The sequence below is a fragment of the Pongo pygmaeus genome, chromosome 14, assembly GCF_028885625.2.
Source record: "Pongo pygmaeus isolate AG05252 chromosome 14, NHGRI_mPonPyg2-v2.0_pri, whole genome shotgun sequence".
Classification (NCBI taxonomy): Eukaryota; Metazoa; Chordata; class Mammalia; order Primates; family Hominidae; genus Pongo; species Pongo pygmaeus.
The window spans coordinates 44,176,524-44,200,221 of record NC_072387.2 but is presented as its reverse complement, the minus strand read 5'-3'; the positions used below and the strand labels follow the sequence as shown (position 1 = coordinate 44,200,221).

Genomic DNA, 23,698 nt, shown 5'->3' with positions numbered 1-23,698 from the left:
AACATGCTTCAGTTAACCCAGTCACTATTCTTATTTCCAGAAGCTGGGGTTAAATGTGGAAAATCTAACCTGTGAATACATGCATGCAGCTAAAGACCAAAGAACACTTTCCACACTAAATACAGCACATATACCTTAATAAAGTCCTTTGTAAGAAGGAACGTATGGGGGTCTCTAATGAAATAAGCTTCTGGAATCTTAATGGGGAAAAAAAGAATGAGACATAAAGCCTACCAATTATACAAAATAAAATTCAGAAAGTTATAGGTTCCAATTAATTCAGACGGCAATCAGTAGAAAGAACACCAAGATTTTATAGAATTATTAAATATAACAAAACTTTCATTACAAAAATATATTTTAGCTTTCTATGCTATTTTAAGATGAATTCTGGAATATTATTTTTAAGGTATAAATTCATTTTCTCAAAATTTTTCCCTGAAATTTTAGAGAGAACTCACCCAAAAAAGAAATAAATCTTTTGTATCCTAAGCTATACAATATTTCATTAAAGCCTATGTAGCTGGAAATGAGATTTTATAGCCTCCAAGGAATAAAAATAATTTTAGCCCTCAAACTGTCTGTACTGTACAATATACCTTTCTTGTGTGTGTCAAATAGATAATCTTAAAAGAAACTTAAGTATTTCCTCTATATATAAATTCTATAGGCAAAATATTTCCATATATTAAGCTAGACTAACAAAAATATTTTTCTGAAATATTATATGTAATTTATGTCAACAAGGAGAAGCATGATATTTACAATGATCATTACTCTGCTACCATGCTAATTTTTTCCCTAAATTGTGTGCAATTTGGTTGCACATAAAAGTGAAATATGAAAATCATAGCTAAGTGTTTGCAGAAGCACAGGTGAGTTGGTAGATGGCTCTTGACATAGCACCACCACTAATCTCATCGCTATCTACAATTCTAATTTATAAAGTACTTACATTTAAAAATCTGTCCTCCTACACTGTATTTCAAAAAAATGTTTATCAATAAAAACGCGAACCTGCAAATTTATTAGCAATATTAAACATGAATGCATCATTATCTGCCATATTTTAGCCATGGCGTAAATGGGACTTTGGTTCTTCTATCTGCAGAGGCAATGGGATGAATTATTAAATTTCTTTAAGCGCTGTCCAATTTTTATGTATACATTTATTTGCATGGTGTCCACTCATAAGTGAAGTGTGACTATTTAACTAAATTTTATTCACATATGATGCATTTACATCCTACTTATTTCTCCCCAGTGCAAGATTTATGATTCTAAAAGGGGAAAGAGACCATTTCTGGTTAGGTTCACATTTTTAATAACTAACTCTTGAGAATTATTTGGGAAAGAAAAGTGGTAATTTTATTGTTAACGCTGCCCTGGTTAGCAAATGCTTAATACCTAGCTTCATGTATCATGAACAGCTAAACGTCTCTCTAACAACAGATACTGCTACTCCTGTTTTTACTTCCCCAGAAAAAGGACCCGAGTGGGGGCGAGGAGCCAGGGGTAAAATTAAACATGTTTTAATCTCTAGATCAGTGTCTTGCACTTAGTAGGGAGCCTTTAAATGTTTATTGAAGGAATTAGTCAACAAACATGCTTTGCTTGACTCTAGTTTTGTTTCTTAAAGGAAAGTATTAAAATTGTACTAGAAAATGTTATGAAATGGATAAAATTTCTAGAAATCTTCTGTGCAGTTCTCTTCAGTGAGTCCCAACTCTGACCATTTTGGACTAAGGCAGAATACATATGCATATGCATATATATTTAAAAGAGCTCCCCAATCAGGCATCAGGATAAAGATGAGATTGTGACTAACTTTATCCTTTCATTAAGACAGTCAGTTCTCGACACTTAATGTTTATTTCTTTTGAGACTATACTGACTCCCTCTTCCTTGTGATCTACTTTACACGCATTCATGACCCAAAGGATCTCAGTCCAATATTTACCTTTTAGCTATCTGGTAATCCTGCCTTCCAGTAATTCCTTACCCTTTGATTTAACAACGTACAGATTTTTCTGATCTTTAAAAGCATGCTGTCTCCTTTAAGTTCTACTTCTTGTCATTACTAAAACGTTTGAGGGGGAAATGAGCACCTACTATCTTTCTTCGCCTGCTCCCCATGTAAGATTTTCTGTCCTTTCCCACTTTCAGGGGGTCATCAATGACTTTCTTGTCAAGTGTGCAGGTCTTGTGAATGGGAGGGTTGCCTGGTGACAAGCAGAACTCATTCTGCAACCCATGAATTGTTACAATGAAGTAGTTGTTCTGAGAGCTACTCCCTATGTAGGAGAAAATCCTCCCCAAATACTAACCTTGGGCAGGGATCTAAATCCTTCACCTCCCAGACTCCCTAAATCATAATGAATGCCCTGCATATTCTCACAGCACATTTTTCTCCTTTACTATAGATTTTAACACACAATTATTTATGTATGTCTGTTTGTTCAGACTGAATCTCTGCAGGTCAGGACGGTGACTTAGTCTTAACAGAGATTCTAAAAATATTTGGTGAATATAGAAGCAGGACATTTGTATAAAACTGAAACCTGGTCTAGAAAAAGAAAAGCACTTCAGAATTTTTTACTTTTACAATTCAATACCACAAAAACAATTAACAGACATTTGTTGAATGCTTACTATGCCAAGGGATACAAAGTCAGATACCAGGCTGACCTCAGGAAGTTAGCAGCCCCCAAAATAAAGATGATGAGTGTGTCAGTGCACATGGTAGGGAGCAGGACCACAGTGGAGACAAGCCCAGGCTGCCCTGGGAGCCCAGACGAGTGACAGAGGGGAAGGGGAATAGGTTCTTAGGAAAGAGACTTTTGGAAAAAGGACAGAGCTCAGGTTTGAAGATTAAGTAAGAATTAGCTTGTCAATAGCATGAAAAGGTTTTCTACCATATAGAAATTTTCCCTTAAAAATTTCCAAATATATCAAGTTAAAAAAAAAAAACTACTGGAACTGTGAGATGAATTCTTTCTATATTATCCAGAAATGTCATTAAAAAAATTCTACATGTATCTATTTCTCTATACATTGGTCTGCAAGGGTCAGCGAGATTTAATGTTAACTTTATTTATTCACAAAACATGTATTTGTTGAGTACCTACTACATACTAGATTCCATTCTAGATATTAATGATATTGGTAAAATGAAACAGATAAAGATTCCTGCCCTCAAAGAGCTTACATTCAGCCCAGAGTCACACACTGGCATCCCATGGGCTAGATTCAGCTCACAGACATGGTTTCTATTTGAGCCAAAATTTACAGGTCAGTAAATGGCATACAATAAATTGGATTTTTTGGCTTCTCTTAAAAACTTAGAAGATCAGGCAATACCGTATCAGCATTCCTGCACAACTGCCCTTTTGTAACGCCCACCACTCATGTGACCTGGGCACTGCCACTGGCTTGTGTCACTCATCTATTCCCTGTCTGGTTCTTATATGCTTTGGGGCTTGTGAATCCTTTTAAAATATAATAATTAAAACTTTAATTTGTATTACAAGATATCAATTGCTTTGTATATCTGTTGTACTTTCCAGTAAACCCAAAATGAGTTAACATTGAACACGTGAGCTCATGAGCATGTATAATGTATGTGGAAAAAGACTAAAACTTTGGAAATGTCTGTCAATCCAACTTCATTAAATCTATGTTATCCATTATTAGAAGCTCCATTATTTTATATACTATTAATAAGTAAAATATGCTATCAATTAAACTATGCTATGATTGATTGTAAGACACATTATGATTTTGGAGTATTGATAATAAATCATAGTAGCTTTTTACTTAAATAAACAGTGGTATCATGAGTCTTACATATTTCATACAAAGCTAGCATAGGTAACAGGCTTAAACCACTAGATTTTTTAAAACAAATGTGGCTAACAAAACGTCTGATGTTTCACAAATAGAAAAGACCATGCATCCATTGGTAGACAACACTTTAGTAGAATAACATGAAAATATAGATTTGCTTGTACTTAAATAATATTCTTTCTTAATGTTATTAAGAAATCACTGATTTTGGTATCTTGAAGTTAAGCTTATTATGTGCATTCACTTTTATTTATTTATTCAAATTTCTCATTTTTTAAGGTTTAAGATAAAAGTGTATAAGGTACACTAATCTTAAGTGTACAGCTTGATGAATGTATATATGTATGTGTATACATTTTTTCAGTTCTTCTAACCACCATCTAGATTAAGACAGAGGACTTTAGAATGGAACTAGAAGGTTCCATATCTTGGTCTGGGTGGTGGTTACATGAGAGAATACGTAGATACTGGTAACCTTGTGTGCCTCCCCAGCCAATTATTCCCCCTATCTAGCCCCATCACCCTGTCAAGCTAATAATTATTTTGATGTTTATCATCGATTATTTTTTATTCTTGAATTTTTGATAAATTGAGTTATACACTACATATTCTCTGTTTCTGCTTTTTTTGATCAACATAATGTCTGCAAGATTCAACCTTGTTGTATGTATCAGTAGTTTGTTCATTTTTTTTTTTTTGCTGCATAGTATTCCCCTGTATTAACCTACCACAATTTATCAATTCTCCTGGTGATGGATATTTGGGTTGTTAACAGTTTCAGGTTATTATGAATAAAGTTGCTTAGAAGATTCTTGTACATGTCTTTTGATGGAGGTGAGCAGCCAGTTTTTGGAGGGTCTATACCTAGATATGGGATTGCTGAGTCATAGGGCAGGAGTAAGTTTAGTTTTACCGCCAAAATGTTTCTCCAAAATGGTTTTGTGTATTTATTTTCTGTAAGTATTTGTGAACCCAAAACGTAATGGTTGAAGCTGTAAATAAAGTAATGATTTACATTATGTGGTCTTTTAGGGTACTGATAACTTATTAATAAATCTTGTATATATCAAAACTCAATTGTCTCACAAAATAATTATAATAATTATTTCTTTACCTGGAATTGTTAAAGTAGAAATGAAAATTAAGTTAAAGAGTGTTAAATTTTAATTGTTTTATGGATTTTTACTGATTATAAAAATTGTTTTGCTGACTATTTATTGAACCGACATCATGCGCTTAGCATTTATTTTTCTCTCCAGCTAAGACCCACCGAGAGATAGGTAGGTTGAACACCTTGAGGAAGTTATAAAACACGGAATTTTGTAGGTATAGGCAGAGAAGTAAAGATAAATGTGAACTGAGTTATGCACAAATGAACAAAATAAGTAAATCTGAACAGTATAAATGATTTTCAGATTACAAACACATATATGACACATAACTGAGTTATGTTTATTACCTGCTTATCTGTATATAGAGCTCCCATTAAGGAAAAGTTTCCATTAGGGACACTTTCCCTTTTGTCCCCTCCCTACTTCCTGATTATCCCATTCCTTAGTCTGGTGAGGCTCTCCTTTATACAATTCTGCAGGACCCACCTACTAAATTACAAAATTATGACATCTTCATGGGAGTCCCCTTTTTCCTTACTTAACAAGTTCTCTTCAGTCTTTCTTCTTCCTCATAGGCCAGGGCCACTGTGCATGGGTATGCTGTTTATGCCCTGTACAAAGATGCCCAGTTGGAAGGCAAATAAGTGATAGAATCTACCTTGACAGCCAGAGAAAGGAGTGCCTTTTGTAATTCATCCATTTAGAGAAGGTGTCCTCTAAAGTGTGCACAAAGGGGCGTGTGTGTTAGCTATGATGTGACATATGCCTTCTTCCTTTGACCTCTGTATCTCTTAATTGTTTTCTTTCCTTTTTGGCTTCCCTTCCAAGAAAGTTCTACCTCCTCTATGAATAAAGATACACACCTGGAATTAAATCCTCAGAAGAGGAAATCGATAAATATACTGTGTGCTTATGTGTTGCACATTTGCTTATTAATATAAAAGACTTCCTACTAAGGTAAAATTAAATGTGGCAACCAAGTAAGCCAGAATTCAGAAGCCATACCTTCTCTGGTGTGTGGTAGGTAAAAACTTTGGTTAATCTTGTCTTTTCCACATTGCAGGTAGATTTAACCCATTTACATTTTTCTCCATAGAATGATTACAACTGCTTTTTTTTTTTGGTAAATGTAATTCAGTATTACCTTTCAGATGAAATGCCATCAGGTCTACAGAGCCATGACAAACAGCACGAAGGAGCTAGTAATACATGCTCTCAAATGACCTATTCATCCATCTCCCTGGTCTGTATAAACTTTTAAATTGTTTTTCAGAAAAATCAGCATTTTATAAAGTACTATAGGTTATGGTACCCACAATGCAAAATATCAAACTACGTCCAAATACCAGTAGATTCACTAACAATTTTCAGAAAATTCAAGAAAAAAGTAGTAAAAGTGGTTGCTTGAGAAAACAGAAAAAGATTTTCAAAGTCTCCTTAGCATTTTGTTTATCTCACTGTATAGCTCTTACTTACAAGGCTTTTAATACTTAAAAGTACTCTTTTTTAAACCAAAAAATACAAGTTTGACACAAAATAAAAAAACACATTGATTGATATCATCTTTCTGTTCCACCCACAATTCTACCGATGCCAAACAGGAAAAAAATAAACAAAAACAATGGAATTTGAAATCTGAAATGATAAAAGGAAAGGTTACTTAATGGCAGACTGTATTTTAACTGATAAGCTTTTGCTTCTGGTTTATTGTTGTAATCAAACAAGATCATATAAAGCATTACTTTTTAATGCTGGAAAAACAGGAGCAAAATAAATCGAGCAAATAATATCCGCACTTTGTTATTTCTTGCTTTATAAATATTACACTATATAAAAAATTAAAATGCTATTTTATATTCAACAGCTCCTAGTTTTTCATAGAAACCACAAAATAGAAGAATAAATATTTTTCCTTTTGTTTTAACCTTCAACTGCATTAAGGCTAAACCTACCCTGGCAAAATTATTAGAATATTTAAGCAAATATTTGGTAATCCGAATAAAAAGGGACCACATTTGCCTTAATTAGTAGATGCGCTTAGACAATATTTGAGGGAGGGATTCTGATTTGTCCAGTTACCTGCCTTAATTCTTGGTTTCTTTCTTTTAGCGTAAATCTAAGCAGAATGAAGATGTGACTTATCCTCTTGCTGATCCCTGTTTCCTCCTTGGCATGTTGAATTATAATGGTGATATTACATAATTGACTCAACAAATGAATGTGAAAAAGTAAGCATCATTTCCTCCAGATAGAAAATGCTCAATCCAGAATATTTTCTGTCCAAATCAGGTCAGTGCCATCAATGACAAGCTCATTCAATTTTTCCACTTAAAATAAGTATAAGTCAACTCAGGTAGGAAGAGTGAGTGCATTTTAATGTAGCTGATTGTGGCTGACCAGGCCTGGAAGCCTTAAATAAGTCTTCTTGGCCTAGAGAAATGAACAACCCAGGGGGAACAGACCAGCGAGCTGGACACCTTCCTTGGCTCTGGAAGATGCGCCTCCACAGACCGGTGCTCCCTTGCTCTATACCTTCCCAGTGGGTTCAGCCAATGACACAGCTCAGGAGCAGAGACAGGATTATATGGCCCCTCTCTGCCAAGTCCCGTTTTGGCAGTGCCTGGCCGGTACTCCTCTACCTAAGGCCACAGCTCTTGTTGGGTGAGCACTTTTATTGCCAGATTCTGGGAATGGCTCCCTTTCCTTGTCACTTTCCCTTATTCATCCACTGTACCATGTCTGTACCTTTGTAAATACAACCATTAATAACTCTCTTCATTATCCTTTAAAAAAAGTTAATTGTGGTAGAATATATATAACACAAAATTTACCATCTTAACCATTTTTAAGAGTACAGTTCACTAGTGTTAAGTACATTCACACTACTGTGTAACCAATCTCCAGAACTCTTTTCATCTTCTAAAACTAAAACGCTATATTTATTAAACAAAAACTCGCCACTCCCTCTAGTCCCTGGGAGTCACTATTCAACTTTCTTTCTCTATGATTTTGACTCGTTAAGATACCTCATAGAAGTGGAATCATACAGGATTTGTCTTTTTGTGACTGGCTTGTTTCACTTAGTATTAATGTCCTTAAGGTTCATCCATGTTGTAGCATGTGTCAGAATTTCCTTCCTTTTTAAGGTTGACTAATAATGCATTACACACACATACACCACCCCACATTTTGTTTATCCATTCATCCATCCATGGACACTTGGGTTGCTTTCAACTTTTTTTTTTCTTTTTTGAGATGGAGTCTTGCTTTGTCACCCAGGCTGGAGTGCATTGGCGCAATCTCAGCTCACTGCAACCTCCGCCTCCCGGGTTCAAGTGATTCTCCTGCCTCAGCCTCCCGAGTAGCTGGGACTACAGGCGCCCGCCACCATCCCCTGGCTAATTTTTCTATTTTCAGTAGAGACGGAGTTTCACCATATTGGCCAAGCTGGTCTCAAATCCCTGACCTTGTGATCCGCCTGCCTCAGCCTCCCAAAGTGCTGGGATTACAGGTGTGAGCCACTGCGCCTGGCCTCAACTTTTGACTATTGTGAAAAATGCTCCTGTGGACATAGGTATACAAATGTCTCTTTGAAACCCTTTCTCTCAATTCTTTTGGATATATATCCAGAAGTAGAATTTGCTGGGTCATAGAGAATTCTATTTTTAATTTTTGAACGATTGCCATATTGCTTTTCCTAGCAGCTATACCAGTGGTAGCATTTTATATTCCTACCAATGGTGCACAAAGTTTCCAGTTTATATACATCCTCACTAACACTTGTTGTTTTCTATTTTGATAGTAGCTAACCTAATGGGTATGAGGTGGTATCTCACTGCAGCTTTGATTTGCATTTCCCTAATGATGAATGATGCTGGCACATACTTGTTGGTCATGTGTATGTCTTCTTTGGAGTCTTCATTATCGCTTTGAAAGGTAATGTGCTGAGATCCTGACTGATACAAATAGGATTGTTATTCAGGCACAACAAATGAGAGAAATGCTGGTTACCTTTTGCTACATGTTGGGGTAGGAATGACCAAAAAAAGATTATATCCAAGCAAGGGGCATTTTCATTGAGGATTTTACATATTTCAGAGATAAACATTGTAAGCATATAGGAAAGGCTGTAGAGTCTCATTGCAATAAATATTTGTTGATACTCAGGAAGAGAACTGAAATACTCTTTTCTAGATGACTTAGGGATTCGCCTACCTGGAAGCAAAGATTTTAGCAGATGATCGCTTAAGGATTCTTCCAGGTTTCTGGTTCTTTGCCCACTTTGCGGTTAATCATTAAATGGTACCTAAGTAGAGGACTCAATCCACAAATCCTTTACCACAGGTGAGAAGAATCAGTATGACATCCCTGCCAAATTTTCCCTGGTTGAATAAGTTTATATAAACTAAACTCTATGCTGGCTGATTCAGGAGGTGAAGGAGGAGGAAAACAAGTTGAGGGAGAGGTGGTGGTGTAGGAGCAGGAATGAGAGAGAAGTGGTGGCCTTTATAAGTTCACTGGAAGTGTTTAATCATGGGAAAATATTTTTTTAAAAAGCTGGAATAGATTTGTTTGGTATGTGGAATGACATTGAGACACAGGTTTACCAGGTGCTGGTATAAATATTCCAAATTGAAATCATATACTTTTAGTATACTAAAGTGAGAATGAAGTATTATTGGATGTATTCAGCAGAACAAAATATTCTTCTTGATTTTGACATAAATGGGCAACAGTAATTTAGATATACTGTACTGAGACTTCAAATGGCTTTAAATAGGCTCATTATCAATATGTTTAAAATGTTTAAAAATGAGTTCTAAATATCTAAGCGAAATGCCTAGGTACTTAGATTGAGTAATATCTATTTCAACAAATTGAAGCATGCAATATGTTTTGAATAATTGTTAATTTGTGCTGAGGTAACAACTGTGTTATAGAAGTGAAATCTATGTTAATAGAAGATGAGGAAATCCCTTCCAGCTATTTCTATTATAAACAGCAGGTTGCAATTTTCACCCTTCTTCCCTTGAGTAAAATATGGCTTTAGATGCTTGTGAAAGTACTTGCTGTTAATTTCTGAAAATCAATAATTAGCACTTCTCAACACCACACAATAAAAATAACACAAAGCAGAGAAAGAAGCACAAGTCACATAAATGACATACGTCCAACTTTGACTAGCTGCATTATTTATGCTTTTCTAGTGGACGATTGATGACCATGGCCTAGTGAAGAACTGCAGTAATTATGAGGAGGTAAGATGGACCTAAATTAAAGATTTATTCACTAATCAAAATTAAATGTGTGTCATTAATTTCCTTGATACTAATTTCTATATTAAAACCTTATTCATCAAACCTTTGCAATGCAAGCCTTATGGCTCTCAATGCAAACCTTTGCAGTGAGAAACACATAACAAATATATTTGAACCTATATCCTTATTAGTTTTAGGAATCATGGTATTTTTCGTGTTCCCAAAATGATTCTTTAGCTTTAAAGAACATCAAATACGTATTTTCACTCCACTAATTAAAATGTAGGGGTTTTCTTTCCATTTTAACTTGGCTTTTGAATCTGTTAAAATTTTCATCCCAGTAAAACATGCAGTAATTATAGGGGGAAATTAAGATGGTTTTAAGAAATCTTTATCAACCACTCTGTGATCATTTGTTGCAATCACTTCTCAGAATAACTGCCCAGGAGAAGAACCCTGCATATCCCCCATATGAAGAAAATTAGGCATCATGGCAGTTGTAAATGGGTAACTTTGTGCTACAACTCATTCACGCAGATCGGGCAGGTGGTGTTGATATTCCTTGTCATATCAAAGACAGTCAGAAGTGGGGTGAGGAAAGGCTGAGGGATAAAGGATTCATAGAAAGAATAAAGAATAATAGAAAGAATTCAAGGAAGACAATGATTGTAGAGGCCCCCAATGTTGTCATTATGGGCCTTTAAATTACCCTTCATTTACATCATCAGGATGAAAAAGGGTGTTAATTTTTTATCTTATAAATTTTATGAATTCATCTTCTCAAAAAAGCCAGCATTGCAGCTGTTTTGGTTAAAGACACATCTATCTTCTGGTTCTTGACAGCCCTATTGTGTCAATTCTCTGTAGTAGCAAGGAACATTTCAGCAAGAAAATAAAGTAAAAACTGAAGTAATCTAGCCCACTTCCTATGGGCATATTTTCACCATAGCAGATCCAAAGGGAGGCGGTATTATCCCTGTCAGATTAAGAAAAAGATAGAAAAAGAAACTATAAGCTAAGAAAACCAAGAAATATTAACAGAAAATTAGACTAAAAATGCCACATTTTTATGACTGTTGGTAATATTAAAAACTACTTAATATTTTCATATTTCCAGCATAAATAAATGTGTATATCTATAAATAATATGTTCTAACAGCTGCCAGCAAAACAGCCTTTTATGATAGACTTATGTGCATACCTCTCACCGTTAAAAAGAAGCCATTGAAATCATTTTCAGTTTGGTAACGTCAACTATAGAATGATGACAAGTATTATGACAAGCTCAGAACTTAGTATCTTGTTAATAACTTGTCTGGTATATGCTTACAGCTTCTGTTGAAATATTGACTCAATTTTTTTCTCTTGCTGAACCAGTACAACTTTAATGCCAGTACTAGTGATGCTAATTCATTTGATAATATGAATAGAAAACTAATGACACTAAAGTAAAACTTTTTTTTCAGACAGTTTCACTCTGTCGCCCAGGCTGGGGTGCAGTGGCACGATCTTGGCTCACTACAAGCTCCGCCTCCCGGATTCACACCATTCTCCTGCCTCAGCCTCCTGAGTAGCTGGGACTACAGGCGCCCGCCACCACGCCCGGCTATTTTTTTGTATTTTTAATAGAGATGGGGTTTCACCATGTTAGCTAGGATGGTCTCGATCTCCTGACCTCGTGATCTGCCCGCCTCAGGCCTTCCAAAGTGCTGGGATTACAGGCATGAGCCACAGTGCCTGGCCTAATATAAAACTTTTAAAAATATAAAGGATAATAAAGGATATAAATGCTAATACTAATTTAGATCAAGAAAGAATGTTACAGGAAATAAGTGGGCTGCAATTAGACCATCTTTATAAAATTTTGGAGACAGTATTGAAAATAAATTTAAAAGCCACAACTGCTTCTTTTTACTAAATAATATTAAAAACAAATTAACTTATTTTCTCTGTTGCTAACAGATTTTTTTAAATTAAATTGATAGTTTTGGTGTCAGATATAATGAAATTATTAAAACAAAAGTTCTTCTAAGATAACTTCATTTAATTATGCCTTTAGGTAATAATGCCTGTGTAGTGCTTTATAGTTTAAGTATTTTCACATATTTTTCTCCTATGAATTAGGTATCGTCTCTGTCATCATTTTTTTAGGTGAGAAAATACAGGTACATAAAATTTAAGTGACTGACTTAATGTCACTCAAATACTAATGGTTGAGCTGTGATACAACTTATAATCTCATTCTCATCGTTCTATCCATTTTTGTTGCCTATGGCATACAATATAATCATACACTGAGGCAGACAGGTCTTGAACTCCTGACCTAGTGATGCACCCGCCTCGGCCTCCCAAAGTGTGGGGATTACAGGCCTGACCCATCACGCCCAGCTGAAAACATTGTTTAGGCCGGGCGCGGTGGCTCAGGCCTGTAATCCCAGCACTTTGGAAGGCCGAGGCGGGCAGATCACAAGATCAGGAGATTGAGACCATCCTGGCTAACACGGTGAAACCCCATCTCTACTAAAAATACAAAAAATTAGCCGGGCGTGGCGGCAGGCGCCTGTAGTCCCAGCTACTCGGGAGGCTGAGGCAGGAGAATGGCGTGAACCCGGGAGGCGGAGCTTGCAGTGAGCCAAGATCGCGCCACTGCACTCCAGCCTGGGCGACAGAGCGAGACTCCGTCTCAAAACAAACAAACAAAAAATTATTTAATGAGAGTGTTAGGCTAGCTTAATGGTTTTTAATTGGGAATGTGTGTGAAATTCCTAGATAATTTTTTTTTGTTTTTTCAAAATAAGACTTGCTTGAAGCCTTTCCCTGGATATTCTGAGATGCCCATGTGATGCGGAGGATAGAGTGGATGGGGAGTTAGATGGGTATGACATGTGTATTTACAAATAGTACAGGGGGGCCGTGCACAGTGGCTCATGCCTGTAATCCCAGCACTTTTGTAGGCTGAGGCGGGCAGATCACCTGAGGTCAGGAGTTCAAGACCATCCTGGCCAACATGGTGAAACCCTGTCTCTACTAAAAATACAAAAATTAGCCAGAGGCGGTTGTGGGTGTCCGTAATCTCAGCTACTTGGGAGGCTGAGGTGGGAGAATTGCTTGAACCTGGGGGGTGGAGGTTGCAGTAAGCTGCTGCACTTCAGCCTGGGTGACAGAGTGAGACTGTCTCTGAAAGAAAAAAAAATAAAAAATACAAGGGGAGGGTGAGGTTTTGATGAAATGGTTTTAAATTTTGAAATTGGGTGATAGGTACATGGAGGTTCATTATACCATTCTCTGTAGTTTTGTAGGGGAAAAAAAAAGCTTTCCAAATGATTCTAACACACCTTTAGTAGAGCAGTGCTTCTTAAAAGTTAATGTCTCAAACAAGTTGCCTAGGGGTCTCATTACATGTATTTAGTAGGTTGGGGAAGGCTGAGAGGCTGAAGTTCTAGCAAGTTCCCAGGTGATGCTGATTCTGCTGGGTTATGGGCCACATCTGAGCATCAAGGTGTTAGAAAACCATGGGACTAAATGATTACCAACCAGAATATTCTCTTTCCTAAGCAGGTCATAGGATGAAGTTGCTTGGTCATCATTTAGTAAGTAAAAATATAAATCAGATCATATACTTTTTATTAATATATAAAAATGGATAAGAAAAAATATTCTTTATAATGCTTGAAAAACTGCTCAAATAGTAGAGCTCATCTATGAAAAAAAGTGCATAGAAGATTATGATGTAAGCCAAGACTTTAGACAATTTAAATAATATCTACTATCCAACAGATCTAGTGTTTACATATTAAGAAGAGATTTGTACCAGAACTGTACTGTCATGTTTCTGCCCAAAGGCTGTCATGATAAAGTTTATTATCAATTACTGCTTTACAAGTATAAAATAAGTTAAGCTGTCATAATTTTCTCAGCCAGAGTTCCTAAACTGTCAAAGAATGTCAATTTTCAATCTGACATAGAGAAGAAAATTATCTGTTATTCTGACCTCTAATTTCTTGACATTTTAATGCCATAATTGCTGTGGTTAGTGCTGCTTCATGATTTCACCTGTCAAGGAAGAATGAATCAATAACCTTAAGCCATTTCTCAAACTTTAGCACTAACTTCAAAACTCAAAGTTATAGGCAGGTAGTAGTTTTTTTTTTTTTTTACAAAGGAGACATATATAGATATTCATATATTAAATATTTCTCTTTTTAAATTAGTGTTTATTTTAAGCATGAAAAAATCCATCTTAGGCTAGTTGGAGTTTAGTGTAGCCATAATTAGACTTCCTTTGGTTTTATCTATATGAAATGTACTATCTTTGTATTTTAAAAATACCAAGATAAACATTATCAAATAAAATAAATGTATTGAGCTCAATAAAAGGGTTAATATCTTAAACTCTGCTTTTTCCAAGAGTCTGTGTCCAACCACTTAGGTGGGAATCAACTCTCTCAAGTCACGACACAGCAGTACAAGACCTCCAGGAACTCAACAAGAATGTTTTAAAAAAAGGTATTGTGCCTCCCACATGGTCTACTCATAGGGGTTGTGTATAGGTAAGGGTGCATAAATGACCACTAAATAATGAAGATGCTGTACTTCACTCCATTTTATCTGGGTTCTTTCTTATAACAATAGATGTACTTACAGAGAGAGCAACTGAGGTAAAGTGAGATTGAATGACTCGGCCTCACTTACCCAGCTCACAGGATTCAGGTGGGCTCTCGTCCTTTGGAGGACACTATTCCTCACATTCTTAAATGTTAGTGCAGAACCGTCTTTGTGGGAATCTGTTAGCTTCTACTTGGCTAACTGGCATTAACAGCAAGGGGAATATGTTAGAGGGGCGAATGGTGGGAAGTGGGAAAGGGGAAATTAACTAGCATTCCTTGAAATCATTTAATGTTAGTCTACACTGTACTAAATGGCCCCCTAGTGGTCACAACAAGATAGAGGCTCTTCCTAAGCAATCTTGAGTCCACACAGGTCCACGGGGTCATGGTAAACCTCTCTGCTGATGTGTGCTCAGGCCTCTGGGGGCTGGGGCAAGGGAAGTAAGAGTATTCCAGGTATGCGCTCCTTCACATGTACAGTGTTCTAAGAACTGACACAGAATTATAGGGTTGAGGAAGTGGGCAAGGGGTTTGGGGAGAAAGAACATACATTTCACAGTATGACTCGGTCTCTCTAATGAAACCTGAGCGTCTGGCAATTATGTGCTTCGAATGAGCATGCTGAAAGGAGACAAGAGTCCTGAGCTGAGGCACCCTAGCAGTAGACAGTCTGCATCACTAGAAGGTCATAAAGCTGTAATACAACATATTTTTCAGTCCATCTATATAATATGCCCACATATGCTTGAATCATTCCCATTCAACAGAAAACAATTTTTAATTTTTACATTTTACATTTTAAATTTTACATTTCTATGTAATGTTTCATTAAGAAGTTCTACATTAACAAAGCCTTATACACATTTCTTTCACTGTCCAAAGCAATGACGTGTTATTTTGTAGAAACAGGTATTTTGATAAGATTCAAATAATGAACACTGTATCCATGTAAAGAAAATTTCCATTTTAATTTCATTTTCAAATTCTTTCAGTTATCTCTTTTTAAACCCTCATTTAAATTGGAAAAATCTGCTATTTTTCTGTCAATTTTAATGCTGCCTTGCACTTTCATCACATATAAGATGCTTAATGTATTTTATTTTGTATTTAATTTATTTATTTTATTTTGTGTTTAATGTATTTAATTTGTTTTGCCCAACAGGATTAACCTGCAACTTTCTTTATAAGAACAGAACTTTATTATAATGGGTAAAAATGTATAACAAAATATCCAAAAGCAAAAATGTCTATGACATTTAGAAGTCAAAAGACAATTCAGTTGATCTTGGAATATAAGAATGAAGTATTACAATTGTTTTCTTTTTTTCTAAGTCTAAAAGGTATTAGCCTTAAAAGAATAGTTTATAAAGTATTTAATAAAACAGGCATGTAATAAGCAAGGGTGTATAGTTAAGAGACTAATTAAGCTTAGAATTATCTCCTACCAAATAATCTGATTACAGTTTATACACAACTGGGGACACTCAGTTGGGTGAGTGTAATGATTTGTAGAGAAAATTCCTTATTTCGCCAGCCAATTTCATAATACCTGCCTTCTCTCTCATTCATTCATTCTGTCTCTGTTTTTCTCTTGGCTTCAGGCAATAATTTTATCTTCTCGTGCACACAATATGGTACAATATTGCCCCTAATAATATGCTTGCAACGTGTTCTCACAATATTTTGCCCTAAGGGTCCAAGGATCAATGATTATGAGGCTCTTCCCTTCCTTTTCCTCTTCTCTGCTTGAACCATACAAATGGAGTCATTTTAATTTTATAGAGGTGTATAAGAAATAAACTTATGAATGCAAATTTTTCTGTAGAGCTTCATTGCTGCCATCTCCAAGTTTTCCACCTTTAAAATAAAAAATAAGAAAAGCATTCCACTGGCTGGAGATGCAGAAATGATTACTTGTTTTGCATACAACAGATGGCAGATATCTGGTAGAATGGAAGACTGGGATATCACTTCCTTGAAGCAACACTTATGTAGCAGCTGTTGCATCTTCACTCTTTCCACTTATCTGAAATCATTTTGTGCAATGTAGAAGTGATTTAAGTAATATTTTATATGAATATTTTCACTAAAAATACTATATACATACTACAGCACATAATTCCCAACTGTTAGCTATAAACATTTCAGATTGAAAACACATAAGAATAAAATAGCATAACTGCATCTATTTCATTCATGCATTTTTTTTGAGTATTCTGTCTAAAAGGTAGAAATATTCCTTTTATTTATTTATTATTTTTTTGAGACAGGGTCTCGCTCTGTCACCCAGGCTGGAGTGCAGTGGTGCAATCTTGGCTCATGGCAACCTCTGCCTCCTGGGTTCAAGCGATCTTCCCACCTCAGCCCCCGCAGTAGCTGGGACCACAGGCCTGCACCACCACACCCTGTTAATTTTTGTATTTTTTGTAGAGATGGGGTTTCAGCATATTGGCCAGGCTGGTCTTGAACTCCTGGGCTCAAGCCATCCGCCCACCTTGGCCTCCCAAAGTGCTGGGATTACAGGCAAGAGCCACTGAGCCTGTAATCCTAGCACTTGTGCTTTTATTTTTAAGAAGAGCCACAATGGCAGATTATTTTAATGTGAAATATTTCTATTTAAATATTCAGCTAGGTTTCATTTATTACTAACATACATAAAGGATTACATATTTTAATGTAAATTTTGAAGTAAGAAAAACAAATATACAGATATAGAAGTATATTTAAAGTGTCTGCAATTTAAAAAGGAACCACATACTGGTCGCATTACTTGTTTTGGGACTTTTTTCAATTTTTCCACATATGTCAAGAACCTGAAATCTGTTTTGTAAGAAGTTATGTTGAAAACAAAATTATACAGAAAGAGACGGAATGTCAAATTTGTGTTTGAGAGATGACAGAAATTTTTGGAATAATATGGGACTTAACACCTACCTCCCTGAGCACAGGATCAGTGATACTATCCAGGTTCACAGAGCCTTCATAAGTCAAGTAGTGAAAAACATTCAGAGCACGAACTGCTTCTGGTCCTCGCTGCTTATAGCCAAATATAAGGTCGATCCACTGATGAAGTTGGCAAGAAACAAATTCACTTTCTAGGGCCTGAAATGCGTCAAGAAAGAAATGAGAGACCATCAAAACTTAGTACACCTTCATATCCTTTTTTTTTTACTTTGAAATATTATATATAAAAAGGAGAATATGCTCTTTAAATTTCTATAATTGATTTATATGTATCAGATCTTCACTTCCTAGAAATGGAAAAATACTACCTCAGTAGTATTTTACAGACACCTAAATGAAAATACAGAGACCTAAACGAAAATTTTCCCTTTCTAAAATGCTAAACTTTCTCTTGGCTCCATTAGGTACATAATATGATTTAACATAAATAAATTTCTTATAAAAACACACTCATGTTTAAAAGAAAAATAATTTAAATTACCTTTTTTAATACCATGTTACAATTTCATTTCTCATTTTTAAATATTAGTTTGAAATTAAGCAATTTTATGAGAAACTCTGATATACATTTATTTTCCTGCCTGAAGTCCTCCAGCTTACCTCTGAGATGACTAGAAAGGAATGTCTTTCTTCCACTATGAATTAACTCAGCTATTACACAGTTTGGGAATCACTGGGCAATTTTGGATGTTTGCTAGCTAATGGGAAAGAAATATAAATTACTGAGAGTCAAGGCCCATACCAAGTTTCCATAAACAGAAAAAAAAAAAAGGCCTTTTTATTTCCTAAGAAGCCATCAGAAGCTTCCTAAAGGTGTCTTGACAGGTAGGTAGGGAGTCTTGCTCAGGTCCGTGAAATAAGTAGTGATGGTGCATGGCTCACTACGCCTCTCACTTACTGCAGTCATTTATCATCAACTTCCTAGTGATTTAAAGAGGACACTGATTTCAACAACATGAAAAAGAGCTGTACATTTAGCTTCGTAAATTTCAGCTACTGCACAGCCATGTAAGACAATTTCTAAATTACGGCTGTCACTAAATATGTGAACAAAGTCATTCTCTGTGATTTCCATGGTGTTGAAACCAATTTGGAATTCACTTAATGAATAAATGATTTCTTGAATTAAGATTGCCAAAAACTGCTTTTCATTTTTTAAGTATATAAAATATTATAAATAATACTTTTCAACTTTTCCTGTGATCATATTTAACTAGTAATTTATTCCCTTCAATCCCTTTCCTGATTTACTCCTTTCAAAATTTTTTGTATTTCATCTACACCAATCTCATTCAGCATGTAAACAATGACATTTTATGAAAGAACAGTTTCCGTACTAAAGGTAAACAGAATTTCTGTATTGTCTATCTCATCGATCTTGAAATAACAGTTCAGAGTAGAACATAGGAAATGAGACAAAGTCTGAAAGAAGAGATGGTTAAAATTCTGTATTATGTCTATATTAGTTTGGTCAATTTGTATAAATGATTTTGTCAATTCTCTGTAACTATTCAATTAAGAAAAAAGGTCAGTCTAATTATTTAGTAATATTTTCAGTGTCTGATGCAATAAATGAAGGGATTTAAAAAATGAGTAAATACAGGTTCATTATTGAGTTAACTACTGCTCAAGTCCATTCACAGGAATTCAATTTAGTTATGGAATCAGATATATAATTTAAAGGAAGATTTTACCAACATGATCAGCTAAGCACATTCATTACAAATATATCTTATAGATACCACTAAAGAAAGGTTTGATGAAGTTTACTATTATCTCTATTAGAGTAAAACCATTATTGCATAAAATACCTAATGGAATCATGAGTGGTAGTGGGAATGATGACTTTTCAATAATTTGAGCTTTTAAAATGTATTTTTTCTCTTTTATCTTCATCTCCTATTTTCATTTCCTTCCACCACCATAGGCAATAACTATAATGTATTTAATGTTTCTCCTTTTGTTTGTATGTGCCCTTATAAAACATTACTCATTCTTTTGTGGATATACTTTTGAACTATAAAAATATATAGGGTTAAAAATTTCATTTTGCTCCTTTTCTCACTTAGTATTATTTTAAAAATCTATCTGTGTCACTGTGTGACTAGCCCATTGCTTCTCATGGCTGCACAAAACTCCCCTGATAAGAAACACCAGGCTGCCTCTAATCCCCATGACACAAACCTGTGATAAATGCCCCTTTTGGATCTTTGTGAGAATTTCTTTGGGATTTATAATCTGGAGTAGAACTGGGAGTGCAAACTTAATGTGAGTCATCTGTGCCCACTCTCTAGCAATGCATGACAGTTTCTATATGTCCTTTTCTCCATCAACTCTTAGTATTATCCAGGTTTCTAATTTTGGCCAGTATAAGAGATACAAAATAATATCTCATTGTTTTAATTTGTATTCCTCAAATTACTAACAGATTTGACATCTTTTTAATATGCTTGTTGGTCTTTTGGGTTTCCTCTTCTGTAAATTTCCTGTTCATATCCCTTACCCATTTAAAAACTGGAGGTTCTTGTCTTTATATTGTTGATTTATATATTTAATTTTATTATTATTATTTTTTAGACAGGATCTCACTCTATGGCCCAGGGTGGAGTGCAGTGTTGCGATCTCAGCTCGCTACAACCTCTGCCTCCTGGGCTCAAGTGATCCTTCCACCTCAGCCTCCCGAGTAGCTGGGACTACAGGCATGCACCACCGTGCCTGGCTAATTTTTGTATTTTAGTATTTTGTATTTTTGTATTGCAGGGACAGGGTTTCACCATGTTGCCCAGGCTGGTCTCAAACTCTTGAGCTCATGTGATCCGCCTGCCTCGGCCTCCCAAAGTGCTGGAATTACATATGTGAGCAACTGCACCTGGCCTGATTTATATATTTTAGATAAGAGTTCCTTGTTGGTTTGAAACACTGCAAATGCATTCTCCCAAATGTCATATATCTATTTACTTTATCTATGTTCTTTGTTGGATATATTTTCTTAATTTTGAGATCATCAAATCATGTTTTAAAAATGTTTATGCTTTGAGGTTTTGTCTTGAATTACAGAGATAACTATATTTTTATCAATTAGCTTTATATTTATGGTTTTACTTTTCATATTTTGATCTTTAATTAATCTAGATCTACTTTCATTCATATATGATATTAGATATGGGTCCAGTATTATTTTTGTTTATATAGTGAGTGAGTTTTTCCAATACCATCTATTAAACAAAAATTCCTTTTCTCAGAGATGTATGGTATTATCTTTACTGTGTGAATATATATTTGAAACGAAGACATAAAACTGCTGTTATTTACAGATAATATCATAATCTACATAGAAGCCCAGCCTCCTTCCTCCCTTTTTCTTTTGCTCTCTCTCCTATGTATCTATCATGTCTAGATATGTGTGTGCCCAGCTTTCTATATTTTTCATTTCTATTATTAATCTACTTTATCTTTATATTCTTTTGCTCTCTCTTCTATATATCTATCATGTCAACATATGTGTGTGTCCAGCTTTCTATATTTTTCATTTCTATTATTACCTTAATTTATCTTAATTATCTTATTTCTTACATATCTCAATATGTGCTAGAATTTATTCTTTTTTTCAGGATAAACTAGGCTATTCAGGAACATTTATTCTTCTTTGTAGCTTTTACATTAAGTGCATAGATATATCAAAAGAATTTGATTGGAATGCCAATCAATTTATAAATTAATTTGTGAACACTGACATTAGGTTTTACTATCCAAAGTCCCCAAATACCTTGATTTATACAGATCATTTTCTATGTCCTTTATTAGAGTTAAAAAATAAAATTTTCTCCATAAAAGTTTTATCTTAGTGTTCTTGGTTAAGTTTATTCCCAGATACTTCATAAATGTTGATGCAACTGTAATATTTTAAAACTATATTTTATACTTGGTTATTAATGATGTAGAACAATGATACTGATTTCTAGAAGTTGATTGTGTTTGTAGCAACTCTTAGTAGTTACACTTATAACTTTTTTTTTTTCTTATAGAATTGTTCTTAGCCTTAAGAACTATGTAAAACAGCAGTGGTGATGTGGAAAATCCCTGTCTTTTTCCTGATCTTAAGAGTTAAACTCTACTTACTCCTGATGCAATTCACACACACACACACACACACACACACATACACACAGGCATATACATACACATTTAATAACATTGATAATAATTCATTTAGAATTTTTATATTTATAGCCGTACATGAAATAAGCCTTATTTCTTTTTCCTCCCCTTCACTATTTTTGGAATTAAGATCCCACTAGCCTCATAAAATTAGCTGGATAGCTTTCCATGTTTCCTGGAACAATTTGTATAAGAAAATGAATTCATTATCTGTTGAAAATTTGGTAGAATTTACGTGTAATGTAATATGGACCTTGAATTTTGAGGAGGGGATGGGAAGATTTTACCATTTAAATTTCCATAAGTCTTGTTAAGTCTCAATTTTGACATTTTAAATATTTTTCTCAGTATTCATCCATTTCATTTCCGTTTTAAAATTTATTAGCTTATAGACGCTCATAATAGTCTTTAATTAAATTTAAAAATATTTATGTCTATAGTTGTTTACCCTATTCTATATATTGGAGAGGCAGCATAGTGAATCAATAAATAATTAATGGTAGTTAAATAATTTTGTCTTTTTTATTATAAAATTACATGACAAAGGAACAATGAGGTAAGAGGTTAAACAAAGTCTTGTCGATTTTTTATCTTGCCACTTACTGTGCAGAAAGAAAAGAAGATACAGTTTACACATTTAAAAGCTAAATCTAGTTCAAAATTAAATAAATATCTAAGAATGGAACATTAGCTATCAATAATTAAAATATAACAACTTGTCTAAAGCTGAAGCCTGACATTAAGACTCTTTACTATAAACAGTATGGACCGGTCATTGCTATCTGTTTATTTTGTTCTTTTCGGAACCATTTTTATATACAAACCCATTTGGCACTTTGAAACAGGATTTTTAGTACAATACTTACATTGGAAAAATGTAAAGAAATACTTGATTACTAAGCTTTTAGTGTCATAATGGTCTTCATAGCTTTCTTTACCCTCTACTTGCACATCTAAAGGCAGAAGCAATTGCGTTAAGCCTAGATAAACCAATTCCAAATCCATAGCTCTACCCTGGGGATCTGGAAAGAAGGAAATGAAGAGTGATATTTAAACTAGAGAGGATATCTCTTAGATGGATAATATTTCCCTCATTCTAATTTCTATTTTGTCCCATGAGTATTGGATGGTACAGAATTCTTTCTCTAGCAGGTTTTGGGTAAAGCTTCTCTGAAATTTATGAAAAAAAGAAAGTAGACTGCTGAATTTAACTGTGAGGAGACTATATTTCTCCTGAATTTTAAAGTTTAAGAATATTAAATACCCATGTCTTCTTCTAGACCAGAGCAAAAATATTTATTTCCCATCCCTTTTTCTCATTACCTCAAAAATCTGCTTTTGGGATTAAAAAATTCTCTAAATAGAGTTGCATATATTCAAGTAGATAATCAGAAAGCCACATTGTCATTTCTGTAGTGTCTATGCCATCTTCTTTTCATAATTTGACTGAAGTTGTAGCTAATACAACTTCAGTAATTCAACTGTTTTAAGTAGAGACAATATAGTTGTCTTTGATGTTTATTTTAAGGGGCTTAAATTATTCCAGTACTTGACTGTTTCTGGATGTATAAGACAGAAGATTATTTCTAGCCCTCACAGCTCTCCACATGGGTTACTACAACATACTTCAAACTTCTTCTGTAACCCAGTCTGTCTGGTGTCCTGCTTCTGGGACAGACTTGTCAAGCCATCATGTCCACATTGCCATTCTCTATTTCAAAGCTGCCATTGCTCCTCCCAGCATAACCTATTT

General features: G+C 34.8%; 1 protein-coding gene across 9 annotated transcripts in view; it reads right to left on the bottom strand.

Annotated features, from left to right (window-relative positions):
* NBEA (neurobeachin) overlaps positions 1-23,698 on the bottom strand; it is a 754,643-nt gene that overhangs the window by 26,112 nt on the left and 704,833 nt on the right. For 4 of the 9 annotated variants that reach the window (XM_054446222.2, XM_063650755.1, XM_063650756.1 and 1 more), the window contains 2 exons: positions 17,758-17,925; positions 135-197 (listed from right to left, as the gene is read on the bottom strand). In XM_054446222.2, the coding sequence (XP_054302197.1) occupies positions 135-197; positions 17,758-17,925 (231 nt within the window). Of the gene's footprint in view, positions 1-134; positions 198-15,578; positions 16,681-17,757; positions 17,926-23,698 lie in introns of those variants that run through there. The other 5 variants (XM_063650757.1, XM_063650758.1, XM_063650759.1 and 2 more) reach the window with 2 other exon arrangements.